This window comes from Tamandua tetradactyla, chromosome X, assembly GCF_023851605.1.
Source record: "Tamandua tetradactyla isolate mTamTet1 chromosome X, mTamTet1.pri, whole genome shotgun sequence".
NCBI classification, from domain to species: domain Eukaryota; kingdom Metazoa; phylum Chordata; class Mammalia; order Pilosa; family Myrmecophagidae; genus Tamandua; species Tamandua tetradactyla.
In genome coordinates this window covers 96,620,348-96,634,176 of record NC_135353.1, presented here as the reverse complement: position 1 = coordinate 96,634,176, position 13,829 = coordinate 96,620,348, and the positions used below count along the sequence as shown (strand labels likewise).

The 13,829-nt window shown below is 39.0% G+C and overlaps 1 protein-coding gene across 1 annotated transcript; it reads left to right on the top strand.

Moving 5' to 3' along the window:
- The first annotated feature begins 40 nt into the window (after nt 1-40).
- On the top strand, nt 41-1,719 carry LOC143671952 (protein SET-like). The gene is given in 2 exon segments (XM_077146993.1): nt 41-184; nt 456-1,719. Coding segments are annotated over 2 exon segments (1,344 nt in total). The 3' UTR covers nt 1,656-1,719.
- Nucleotides 1,720-13,829: the final 12,110 nt, after the last annotated feature.

Below are 13,829 nucleotides of genomic sequence, written 5' to 3'. Positions count from 1 at the left end.
CACCCCCGCAAATGCACGGCGCAGGGAAGGGAGGGGTGGGATGGGTAAACGGGATGGAAAGAGGAGCCGCGCAACAGCGCTGCGGCAGCCTCAGCCTGGCGGACGCCAGGGAGGGGAGGGCAAGGAGCCTTCAGCAATGGCGACGGCCAGGGCCGGAGGGGAAACTAAATACAGTTTTGATGAGGTATACTCACACACCACAGAAACCATGTGAAGTACACAATCACTGGCTCATAGTATGATCACGTAGTTGTGCATACATCCCCATGAGCAATTTTAAAACATTTTCATTACTCCAGAAAGGAAATAAAGATAAAAGCCAAGTCCTCCCATATCCCTTATCCCTGCCCCCACTGACCCATAGTATTGGTGTGGTACATTTGTTAACTGATAATTAACCATTGCTTTTATTTATTTATTTTTAATTTTTTATTAATTTAAAAAAATTACAAGAGCTCGCAGCGAGGAGGAGGTGGAAGGGGAGGCGGCTCGGGGAGAACGAGCAGCGAGCTAGATCGTGGAGCGTGAGGGAGGGAGCCGAGCCGCCTGCCCGCCAGCTTCTGTCGCCGTCGCTGCCTCCCCTCCGTAAGCAGGAGCCCCCAGCCGGGGCCGGCACCCTGCCCCAGCCCCTCCCTCGCCGTCAGGCCGCGAGGGCAGCGAGAGCGAGGGGGAGGGAGTGCAAGCGCCGGGGGGAGGAGGCGGCGGGACCGAGTGAGCTCCAGCGCTTGTGGCTTGAGGGGAAGCCGCCTGCCCGCCCCCTTCGCCTTCCCTTCTCTCCCCTCCCCCCACCCCCACCCCCCACCCCCGACCGCGGAGCTGCACCGTGTCGGCGCCCGGCGGCAAAAGTCAGTAAAAAGGAGCTCAGCTCCAACCACTACGGGGCCGACGAGACCTCATAAAAAGAACAGCAGGAAGCAATTGAACATATTGATGAAGGACAAACTGAAATAGACAGACTTAATGAACAAGCCAGTGAGGAGATTGTGAAAGTAGAACAGAAATACAATAAACTCCGACAACCATTCCTTCAGAAGAGGTCAGAATTGATCGCCCATACCCCCAATTTTGGGGTAACAACATTTGTTAACCATCCACAAGTGTCTGCATTGCTTGGGGAGGAAGAGGACGAGGCACTGCATTATTTGACAAGAGTTTAAGTGACAGAGTTTGAGGATATTAAATCAGGTTACAGAATAGATTTTTATTTTGATGAAAATCCTTCCTTCGAAAATAAAGTTCTCTGCAAAGAATTTCATCTGAATGAGAGTGGTGATCCATCCTCAAAGTCAACTGAAATCGAATGGAAATCTGGAAAGGATTTGACCAAACGTTTAAGTCAAACACAGAATAAAGCCAGCAGGAAGAAGCAGCAGGAAGAAGCAGAGAGCTGTCTTACCTGGTTTACTGACCATTCTGATGCAGGTGCAGATGAGTTAGGAGAAGTCATCAAAGATGATATTTGGCCAAATCCATTACAATACTATTTGGTTCCTGATATGGATGATGAAGAAAGGGAAGGAGAAGAAGATGATGATGATGATGAAGAAGAAGAAGGATTGCAAGCTACTGATGAAGAAGGGAATGAGGATGAAGGGGAAGAAGATGAAGATGATGAGGGAGAGGAAGGAGAGGAGGATGAAGGAGAAGATGACTAATAGAACACTGATGGATTCCAACCTTCCCTTTTTAATTTTCTCCAGTCCCTGGGAGCAAGTGGCAGTCTTTTTTTTCCCCCTCTTGTGCTCAGTCGCCCTGTTTCTGAGGTCTCTTTTCTCTCCTTTACACCATAGTTCACAACTTATTTTGGGGGAAATACCTTGTGCAGAATACAGTGGGAAAAGAATCTCTACCTGTTTCTGTTTCAAATTCATTTTTATCCCTTCCTGTCTCAACAAAAAACTTGATGGAATCAACACACCACCGGACTCTGGGAAAAAGGAAAAGCCTTCTGCTCCCTTCGCCCTGCTGGAAGCTGGAGGGTGCTAGGCCCCTGTGTAGTAGTGCATAGAATTCTAGCTTTTTTCCTCCTTTCTCTGTATATTGGGCTCAGAGATTACACTGTGTCTCTATGTGAATATGGACAGTTAGCATTTACCAACATGTATCTGTCTACTTTCTCTTGTTTAAAAAAAGAAAAAAAAAACCTTAAAAAATGGGATTATAGAAGGTCAGCAAAGGGTGGGTTTGAGATGTTTGGGTGAGTTAAGTGGGCATTTTGACAACATGGCTTCTCCTTTGGCATGTTTAATTGTGATGTTTACCGGACATCCTTGCAGTTGAAGATGACGCTTTTAAAATAAAATTCTCTCCTAATGATGACTTGAAAAAAAAAATTACAAGAAAGAAACACAAACATTCTTAATATATGCTCATTCTATTCTACATATATAATCAGTAATTCTCAATATCATCACATAGTTGCATATTCATCATCATGATCATTTTTAGAACATTTGCATCAATCCAGAAAAAGAAATAAAAAGACAACAGAAAAATAAAATGAAAACAGAAAAAAAATTTTTACATACCATACCCCTTACCCCTCCCTTTCATTGATCACTAGCATTTCAAACTGCATTTATTTTAATATTTGTTCCCCCTATTACTTATTTTTATTCCATATGTTCTACTCGTCTGTTGACATGGTAGCTAAAAGGTGCATCAGGCACAAGGTTTTCACAGTCACACAGTCACATTGTGAAAGCTATATCATTATTCAATTATCATCAAGAAACATGGCTACTGGAACACAGCTCTACATTTTCAGGCAGTTTCCTCCAGCCTCTCCACTACATCTTTAACCATTATTTTTAAGGAGTAGCTCTATGTGGTCCCATATTAAAGTATGGAATATTTGCCAGGATTTCCACCATTGTCAGGCCCTGTACTCTAGTTTTGAACTGCCTAGTCCTGAGGTGCTTTGAGAGGTACTATTCTGTTTCTCAGACTGTCAATTAATTCATCAAAAATTTAAAAGCATCTCTGTGAAAAACAGGAACAATTGCTGGGTACACTTATCTGGGCTTCCGTATCCTTTCAAATATTAACCTGTTTTACTTCAATGATTTATTGGAGTGCCAATGATTTCAAATGGATATTTGCTGTATTTATCCATCTTTCCTCTGTTAGCTATTGCTCCCAATGACATAAGCATCCATTAAATGAAATGGAAGTCTCCAATCAATTGTCTTTTGTACCTATTACTGCTTTTAAAAAAAGGAGTAAAATCAATATCATTCTTGTTATTTTTAAAGTAATCTGTGCTTTCTTTCCAAAACTTATTAAAATATTTTTCTCAATTTAATTGTCTAGCATTCTTCAATTTCACTATAACTTTCCTAATAGGAGATTTTATTTATCTACGGGTTGGTAGTAGATGGGATTTAATATGAGATAATCTGTTTATATAAATTCTGAGAAATTCATCTCAATTAATTTTTATTAGAGAACTTGTAGGTTGACAGAAAAATAGTGCCAAAAATAGTTACCAACTCGAACCTCACACATACAAATTTCCATAGTATTAACATTTTCCATTAGTGTAGTGATTTGTTACAACTGATGAAGCAATATATACTATGAACCATGGTTCACAGTTTATATTAGAGTTCACTGTTTGTGTTGCACAGTCCTTTTAGTTCATTTTATTGTAGTAATACATATATATGATAAAAAATTTCCCCTTTAATCACATTCAAATATATAATTCATTGATTATTAATCACATTCATACTTCTGTGCTATTGTCACCATTATGCACTGCTGGAACTTTTCCATCACCCAATATAGAAACTCTACACCAATTTAAAATTAACTACTCATTCCCTACCCCCACCACAGGAACTGGAAAACTGTATTCTAATTTTTTTAAATTAATTTTTAAATTAAAAAAAATGACAAAAAAACACAAACATTCTTAACATATGGTCATTCTGTTCTACATATATAATCAGTAATTCAAAATATCATCAGTATTCTAATTTTTGAGTAAATGAATTTGTTTTTCTAATTATTTCATATAAGTGAGAGAAAACAATATTAACAATTTTAAGTCTAACTGATTTGAATCAACTTGATGTCTTCAAGGGTCATCCAAATTGTGTTCTCTTTTACAGCTGAATGATACTGTGCTGCATATGTATACCACATATTACTTATCCATTCATATGTTGATGGACTTTTGGGCTCCTTCCATTGTTTGGCTACTGTGAATGCTGATGCTATGAATATCAGTCTGCAGACATCTGTTTGAGGCCCTGCTTTCAATTATTTGGGGTATATACTTAGAAACTGGATTGATGGGTCTTACAGTAATTCTAACTTTCTGAGGAATTACCAAACTATTTTACACAGAGGCTGCACAATTTTACATTTCCACCTACAATGTAATGTAGCAAGCAGGTTTAAAGCAGGCAGGCCTTTCCCTCCCTTCTTCTGGTTCAGCTGCCTTCTCTGTGGAAAACCCCCAAGCCCCCCCCTCCTGATCTTCAGGAGCAGGTAAACTTGCAGGCAAAAGTGAGATAAGACACATTCCTGGGATAGAAACCCCCTCTCCTAGTCTTCAGGAATGGGTGAAACTGTGGGCAAGTGAAATGAGACACCTGGGATGGGGACCCTTCCCTAACAGCTCATCCTGCTTCTGTAAGCCGTTTTGCGCCTTAAATTAACCACTTGCTTTTCTTTAATATTGCCGGTGGCCATATTGAGCTTACCTTCTCTCTAGCATGTAATGCAGTCTATAAAAGCTAAGATTGCCTTTTGTTGGGGGCTCAGACTTTCAGAGGCTACTCAGTTGCCCCTATGGCCATAGAAAATAAAACCTTCTTCCCAAAACTATGGATCCTTAGTCTTGGCCTGTTCTAATTTCATGGGATGTTCCTGGAGGCCTGTGGCCTCATTCCTGGTTTTTGTGCTACAGTATGAGTGTTCTTATTTCTCCATATTCTCTACAATACTTGTTATTTTCTGTTTTTTTGTTTTTAAGCAGTGGTCATACTAGTGGGTGTGAAACTGTATCACATTGTGGTTTTGATTTGCATTTCCCAAATAGCTAGTGATGTTGAGAATCTTTTCATGTGATTTTTGGCCATTTGTGTATCTTTGGAGAAATGCTCAGAACTTGGGCCCATTATTTTAGTTGGGTTGTTTGTCTTTTTATTGTTGAGTTGTAGGAATTCTTAATATATTCTTCACTTTAAATCCTTATGGGATATATAGAATCCAAATGTTTTCTCCCATTGTGTACACTTTTTATTTTCATGATGAAGCCCTTTGATATGGAAATATTTTTCATTTTAAAGAGGTCTTATATATCTGTTTTTCATTTAGCTGCTTATGCTTTGCATTTAAAGACTAAGAAATCATTGCCTATGAGAAGGACCTCAAGGTGCATTCGTATGCTTTCATTTAGGAGTTTAATGGTTCTAGTTCTTATATTTAGGCCATTGATCTATTTTGAGTTGATTTTTATATATAGTGTGAGGTAGATGTCTGCCATTATTCTTTTCATATGAATAAACTTTTCTCAGCCCCATTTGTTGAAGAGATTATTCTTTCCCAAATGACTGATCTTTGTCCCCATGTCAAAAATCAGTTGTCCATAAATGTGAGGGTTGATTTATGAACTCTCAATTCAATTCCATTGCTACATATGTCTGTCCTTGTGTCAGTACCATATTTTTAAAAAATATTTTTTTATTGTAAAAGACTTATATACAAAAAAGCAATAAATTTTGAAGTACATTGTAGCAAGTACTTAGAGAACAGATTTGAGAATTTAGAATAGTCTCAGTTCTACAATTTCAGATTTTTCCTTCTAGGTGCTCCAAGACACTGGAGATGAAAAGAAATATCAGTATAATGATTCAGCAGTCATCCTTATTTGTTAAATCCTATCTTCTCTGTCATAACTCTACCTTCTTCTTTGATCTTTCTCCCGATCTTTAGGTATTTGGGCTCTGCCCATTCTACCTTTTCATTTTGGAAAGGGATGTCAACAATATGGGATAGGTGGATAGAACTAGTCGATATTCTTGGAGAGGCTGGCGCCTCTGTGTTTCAGGACTTATCTGGCCTAGGAAATATCTGGAGGTTGTAGGTTTCTGGAAAGTAATCTTAGTGCTTGAAAATTTTGTAGAATCTCAGATAGAGCCCTAGGTGTTCTTTAGGGTTAATAGAAATGGTTTTGGCAAACTGGGAATTAGCAATAACTAGCTGAAGCTTGCCTAAGAGTATCCTCCAGAATAGCCTCTTGACTCTATTAGAACTCTCTTAAGCACTGACATCTTGTTTTGTTACATTTCTTTTCCCCCTTTTGGATAGGAGGGTGTTGCTGATCCCACAGTACCAGGGATAGGTTCATCCCTGTGAATCATGTCCCATGCTGCTAGGGAAATTTTTCACCACTGGATATCATGTCTCATGTGGTGGGGAAGGTAATGATTGTCCCTGCAGAGCTAGACTTAGAGAGAGAGAGGTCACATCTGAGCAATGAAAAAGGTTTTCTGAAAGTAAATATTAGGCATAACTATAGGTAGGCTTAGCTTCTCCTCTATAGAAATAAGCTTCATAAGAGCAAGCCTAAAGACCAAGGGCTTGGCCTAGTGAGATGGAAGTCCCAATATTTGAGAAAACATCTTTTTTTTGTTATTGCATAGAATAACATATATACAAAGCAAAGAAATAAAAAAGCAATAGCTTTCAAAGCATTCTTCAACAAGTGGTTACAGGATAGATCCTAGAGTTACCAATACTTTTTAATTATCTGCTCAACATACTCTGGGATATATCTGGGCATACATTAAGCAATGCAGAATTACAAGGCCCATTCCAATTCTGGATGTTATGTATTTGGATTGTTTAAATGAGGTATCCATGTAGGTTGAATTAGATTATGTGCTACAGAAAAGTTAGGTTATGGATAGAACATACCTCTTTTCCTTTGGTCGCATACAGTAGGTGAAGTTCTAAAATAGAGACACTGTCATCCTTTACCTTGTATTCTGATTTACCCTAGTCCTCACCAGATCAGCTTTGTTCTTATCTGTATTTGAAGGCTGATTTCTTTTTCAGTTTCTGTAACAGTTGTTGTAAGTAGTAATACTGACTTCCAGAGTTGCAGAACTCCAACTGTGAGTCTTAGGTGTCACACAGGTACCCACATGTCCAGGGAATCACCAAGTTATACATATATAGCACGCATCTCAAAATCTAGAAATAATATTTACAGCTCGTGATGGTTTGAAACTATTATGTACCCCAGAATAGTGATGTTTTAATCCTGATTCAATCTTGTGGGGGCACCCATTTCTTTTCATCCTGATTCAATATTGTAGGGTAGAAACTTTTGATTAGATTATCCGTGAGGAGATGGGACATGCCCAATTGTAGGTGTGACCTTTTGATTAGATGGGGATGTGACTCCACTCATTTAAGGTGGGTCTTGAATAATTTACTGGAGTTCCTTAAAAGGGGAAATGTTTTGAAGGAACTTCAGATGCAGATGGTTGGAGAACAGTTGCTTCAGAGCTGACAGAGACATGGGTGTTTGGAGATGCTTAGAGTGCCAACAGAGAGAGCAGATGCCTAGACACAGGCAGAACCCAGCAGACATTACCATGTGCCTTCCTATGAGAAGCTAAGCAAGCAAGAATCCAGAGTTGTGTCCTGGAGGAGCCAAGCGAATGCTCACAGATGCTTAGAGAGGAAACTACTGGCTTCAGAAGCAATGGAATAGGAACAGAGACCAGCAGATACCACCCATGTGTCTTCCCATCTGACAGAGGTATTCCAGATAAGATCAGCTTTTTTAGAGTGAAGGTAACTTTTTGTTGGTGCCTTAATTTGGACATTTTCATGGCCTTAGAATTGTATCTTGTAACTTATTAAATTCCCTTTTTAAAGCCATTCCATCTCTCATATATTGCATTCTGGCAGCATTAGCAAATGAATACAGATTTTGGTACTGGAGAAGTGGGGTGCTGCTGTGGTTTTCAAATACCAAGCATGTCGGAACAGCTTTTTAAATGATCAAGGGGAAGATTCTGGAAGAGTAGTGAGGGGCTTGATAGAGAAGACTTAGAATGCTTTGAAGAGACTGCTAGTAGAAATGTGGATTGTAGGGATACTTCTGATAAGGCTTTAGACAGAAATGAGGAATGTTGTGCAAACTGAAAGGAAGGCATTTTTTGTGGATGGAAGGCTGAATTTGAGAGTGATTAACTTGGGTATTTAGCAGGAGAAATTTCCAAACTAAATGTGGAAAATACAGTCTAGCTGCTCCATGCAGCTTATAGTAAAATGTGACAGGAAAGAGATAAGCTGAGAACTGAACTGTTGGATACAAACGAACCAGAAATTGATGGTCTGGAAAATTCTGGGCTTCCAGAAAGGGAGACCCCAAATAGTGGTGTCACATATGAGGATTTAACAAAACATGGAAACAGTCAGCCACTACAGGACAAGTGAGGATTTGAGAGGGTATTACCCAGAAAGGATTTGGGGAAGATCCTTTTGTCTGATGGGCATGATCCCAGTATACTGCATAGAAAATCAACAAGAGTGTTTTGGGATCTGTATAAATGGAATGAATGCTGCCAGTCTGGACTAAAAGGGGCTGGAAAGGGACAAACTGAAGAAAAATCACTTCAGAAGCAGAACCATGGAAGCTAAAGTCTGGAGCCAATAAATATCAAGCCAGGAGATTGGGCACACCCAACCATGTGGAGAGGATGAGATTGCCCCAGCGGCATAGGGCAGGCCTTCCTTTTCCTTGCTACGGAAATGTTGTGCTGCCCCAGACCTCAGAGAGGGTGGAGTGCATAAGCTGGGTATTGGGGGGAGCCTGACTGCCACCCCCATTGTTCTGGAGGGGTTGAGAGTATGCCCCAGAGATGGCAGAGATTCTGGGTGCTGCCCTGATGTTTGAAGAAGGTGGAACTGAGAAAAAGGTGGTCACTCCAATGAACCCCAGTCTTGCAATCCTCATCCCAGCATTTGGAGAGAGGAAATCCACTGCACAGACCCTTGAAAAGGGTGGGACTGCTGCTTTCTAAAGCCCCAAGGATGAATGACTCTCAGACTATGAAATCCAATGGTATTTGCCCTGAAGGTTTTTGGAACTGTTTGGGGATCTGGTGACCTCTGTTTACATTTTAATTTCTCCCTATGGCAACAGAAACATGTGTTCTGTGACTGTCTCTCCTTTCTATATTGACAGCAGACAACTTGTTCTGAGTTTCACAGGTTCAAAGCCAGAGGCGAATATTTTACCCTAGAACAGACCATGCCTGTAACTGCCTTTGATGAGATTTTTGATATTGTATGGTGTTTCTATCGTTACTGAAATGGTTTCAGGCTTTTTTGATATTGTGATGGAGTGACTGAATTTTGTATATGGAAAAAAAAAGTATCTATTTTTGGGTCCAGATGGGGAAATTTGCTGTTTTCAAATTATTATGTACCCCAGAAAAGCCATTCTTTAATCCTCATGCAATCTTGTGAGGCAGAAACTTCTGATTAGATTATATCCATGGAGATGTGGTGTGCCCAATTGTGGGTGTGACCTTTGGATTAGATGGAGTGTGACTCCTTTGATTCAAGACTGGTCTTGATTAGTTTACTGGAGTCCTTTAAAAGGGAAAATATTTTTAAAAATTATTACTGAGATATCTTCATGCACATACAGTCTATACAAAGTATAGCATCAATGGCTCACAATATCATCACATAGTTGTGTATTAATCACCATGATCATTTTTAGAACATTTACATCACTCCAGAAATAGAAATAAAAAGAAAAAAGGAGAAAACTCATGCATCCCATATCCCTTAGTACTCCCTCTCATTGACCACTAGCATTTCAATCTACCCAACTTTTTTTACCCCTTATTCCCTCTGTTATTTATTTTTGTCCCTTTTTTTTTTACCCAGCAGTCCATACTCTGGATAAAAGCATCAGACGCAAGGTTTTCACAATCACATGGTCACATTGTAAAAGCTATAGTTATACAATTGTCTTTGAGAATCAAGGTTACTAAGATACAGTTCAACATTTCAAGTACTTCCATCTAGCCCCTCCAATATATCATAAACTAAAAAGAGATATCTAAATAATGCATAAGAATAAGCTCCAGGATAACCTCGCAACTCTGTTTGAAATCTCTCAGCTACTGAAACTTTATTTTATCTCATTTATCTCTTCCCCCTTTTGTTCAAGATAAAAGGGGAGACATTTTGAAGAAACCTCAGATGCAGACACTTGGAGAACAGTTGCATAAGAACTGTCAGAGACACGGATGTTCGGAGATGCTCAGAGAGCTGACAGAGAGTGAAGATGCATAGACACAGACAGAGCCCAGTGGATGAGATGCTAAGCAAGCCAGAACCCAGAGCTGTGTCCCAGAGGAGCTAACTGAATGCCCACAGATACTTAGAGAGGAAACCAGTGACATTAGAAGCTGGAACCAATGGAACCAGGAACAAGGACCAGTGGACACCAGCCACATATCTTCCCAGCTAACAGAGGGAAGCATTAGCCTTTCTTTATTTTTAAAAAATTTTTATTAATAAAACCAATCAACATACAATGTGAACATTCTTTTTTTATCACATCATTGTATATATTCATCATCACGATCATTTCTTAGAACATTTGCATCAATTCAGAAAAAGAAATTAAAGGAAAACAGAAAAAGAAATTCATATATACCATACTGCTTACCTCTCTCATTCATTGATCACTAACATTTCAAGCTACCAAATTTATTTAACATTTGTTACCCTATTATTCATTTATTTTTAATCCATATGTTTTACTCATCTGTCCATAAGGTAGATAAAAGAAGCATCAGACACAAGATCTTCACAATCACACAGTCACATTGTGAAAGCTATATCCTGATACAATCCATGTCTCTGACAGCTCTTATGCAAGTGTTCTCCAAGTGTCTGCATCTGAGGTTTCTTCAAAATGTCTCCCCTTTTATCTTGAACAAAAGGGGGAAGAGATAAATGAGATAAAATAAAGTTTCAGTAGCTGAGAGATTTCAAACAGAGTTGAGAGGTTATCCTGGAGCTTATTCTTATGCATTATTTAGATATCTCTTTTTAGTTTATGATATATTGGAGGGGCTAGATGGAAGTACTTGAAACTGTTGAACTGTATCTTAGTAACCTTGTAATTAGTAATCTTCAAGAAGCATGGCTACTGGAACACAGTTCTACATTTTCAGGCAATTCCCTCCAACCTCTGTTATGCCTTAACTAAAAAGGTGATAGCTATTTAATGCATAAGAATAACCTCCAGGATAACCTCTGGACTCTGGAATCTCTCAGCCATTGAGACTTTATTTTGTCTCACTTCTCTCTTCCCCCTTTTGGTGGAGAAAGTTTTCTCAATTCCTTGGTGCTGACTCCCAGCTCATTCTAGGATTTCTGTCCCATGTTGCTAGAAAGGTCCACACCCCTGGGAATCTTGTCCCACATAGAGAGGGGGAGGGCAGTGAGTTTGCTTGTCATGTTGGCTGAGAGAGAGAGAGAGGCCACATCTGAGCAACAAAAGAGGTTCTCTTGGGGGTGACTCTCAGGCCTAATTTTAAGTAGGCTTAGCCTATCCTTTGAGGGGTTAAGTTTCATATGAACAAACCCCAAGATTGGGGGCTCAGCCTATTGTTTTGGTTGTCCCCACTGCTTGTGAGAATATCAAGAATTCTCTACTTGGGGAAGGTGAATTTTCCCCTTTTCTCATCATTCCCTAAAGGGGACTTTGCAAATACTTTTTAATTCACTGTTCAAATCCTTCTGGGGTTTATCGAGACATCACTCTAGACAAACCTACAAAATCTCATGCCCTACTCAAGGTTCCATGTACTTATGGTGTTCAATTAAGCTGTCCTCATAAGTTATAATAGGAAATACACTAGTCAAAATATAAATATAAACAGAAACATTTTTTGCTTTAGTCTCACACATAAGTTAAAGTTTTAAAATATTGATTACCATCTGTTTTCAACACCCTGAATTATTGACATTCCTTTGTTCTTCCTCATGCGAAACATTTTAAAATTTGTACATTTAGTCACTATCATTATACACTCTAGGCATTCCTAAATTATACCATCTCAGTCTTTATCATCTATCTTTCCTTCTGATTTCATTTGTGCCCCCAGGCCTCCTCCCTCTATCATTCTCACATTCAGCTTCATTCAGTGTTCTAACATTATTGTATTACAGTTAGGTAGCGTTGTGCTATCCATTTCTGAATTTTTACAATCAGTCCTGCTGCACAATCTGTATCCCTTCAGCTCCAATTACCCAATATCTACCCTATTTCTATCTCCTGATGACCTCTGTTCTTAACTGAAATTATCCAAGTTCATTCATTAATGTTAGTTCATATTAGTGAGACCATGCAGTATTTGTCCTTTTGTTTCTGGCTAATCTCACTCAGCATAATGTCCTTAAGGTCCATCCATATTGTTATATACTTCATAACTTTATTCTGTCTTACAGCTGCATAATATTCCATCATATGTATATACCACAGCTTGTTTAGCTGTCCATCTGTTGATGAACATTTGAGCTGTTTCCATCTTTGGCAATTGTAAGTAATGCTGCTAAAACATTGCTGCTATAAACATATAAGCCTTTCTTGAGTGAATGCAATCTCTTGTTGGTGCCTTAATTTGGACATTTTCGTTGCCTTAGAATTTTAACTTGCAACTTATTAAATTCCCTTTATAAAGCCATTTCATTTCTGGTATATTGATTTCCAGTAGCATTAGCAAACTAATACACAGCTTCTGACTAAATGTAATGGCTATAGGAGCTTACAGTCTAGGCCCCAATTTTCCTATAAGTTTTTTCTAAGTGAGACCATTCAATATTTGTTCTATTGTTTCTAGATTATTTTGTACCACATAATGTCCCAAAGGTTCATTAACCTCACTGGGTGCCTCATGACTTTGTTCCTTTCTGTATTCATGCAGTATTCCATCAGATGTGTACACCACAATTCACTACTCTGCTTCTTTTCGGTATCCTTCAGCCACCTCCAAGCACTGGGCATCATGGATAATGTCCAAAGTCACCAGTCCATGTCTCACATTATCCTCAATTAGTTGTACAATCAACCCTCTCAATTTACACAATTTTCTTTGCTCAAAAGAGAAAAAAGGTAAATGCCACCTCACCAAATAGAAAATCCAAGCTTCCCCTTAGCTCTTTTCCTCTCCCCCCTCTGATTATTTACCCCTGGTATTGCTGTGGAACTATTATTGTCTTCCTATTAAATATAGGCATCGCATGCCATAGTGGTTTGTCCCATATGCTCCTCTATCATTCACTCTTTCTATGAGATTAATGCCTTTGTAGTAGTTCATGCAAGAACTTATTTATATTTGCAATGTTAATCAGTGTGATACATGGCTCTATATGACCCCTTTCAATTGTGCTCAGCTTTAATATGGCAATGTTACTTACAAACCCACTAATGAACTACCTCCACTTCTATGAACTCTCATACATTTAAGTTCAACCCCCTTAGCTAACCATTCACCCGTATCTAGCTTCTGTGTATCTCTAGAATATATTCTACATTTTAAGCCACTGAATTTACATTTATGTAGGTCATAAGAGTAAAATCATACAGTATCTATCCTTCTGTGTCTGGGTTATTTCACATAACATTATGTCCTCAAGGTTATGCATCTTGTCATCTGCTTTATAACCTCATTTCATTGTACTGCTGCATAATCCATCATATGTATGTATCACATTTTGTATGCCCACTCGTCTGTGGATGGGCACTTGGATTGTTTTCTTCTTTCAGC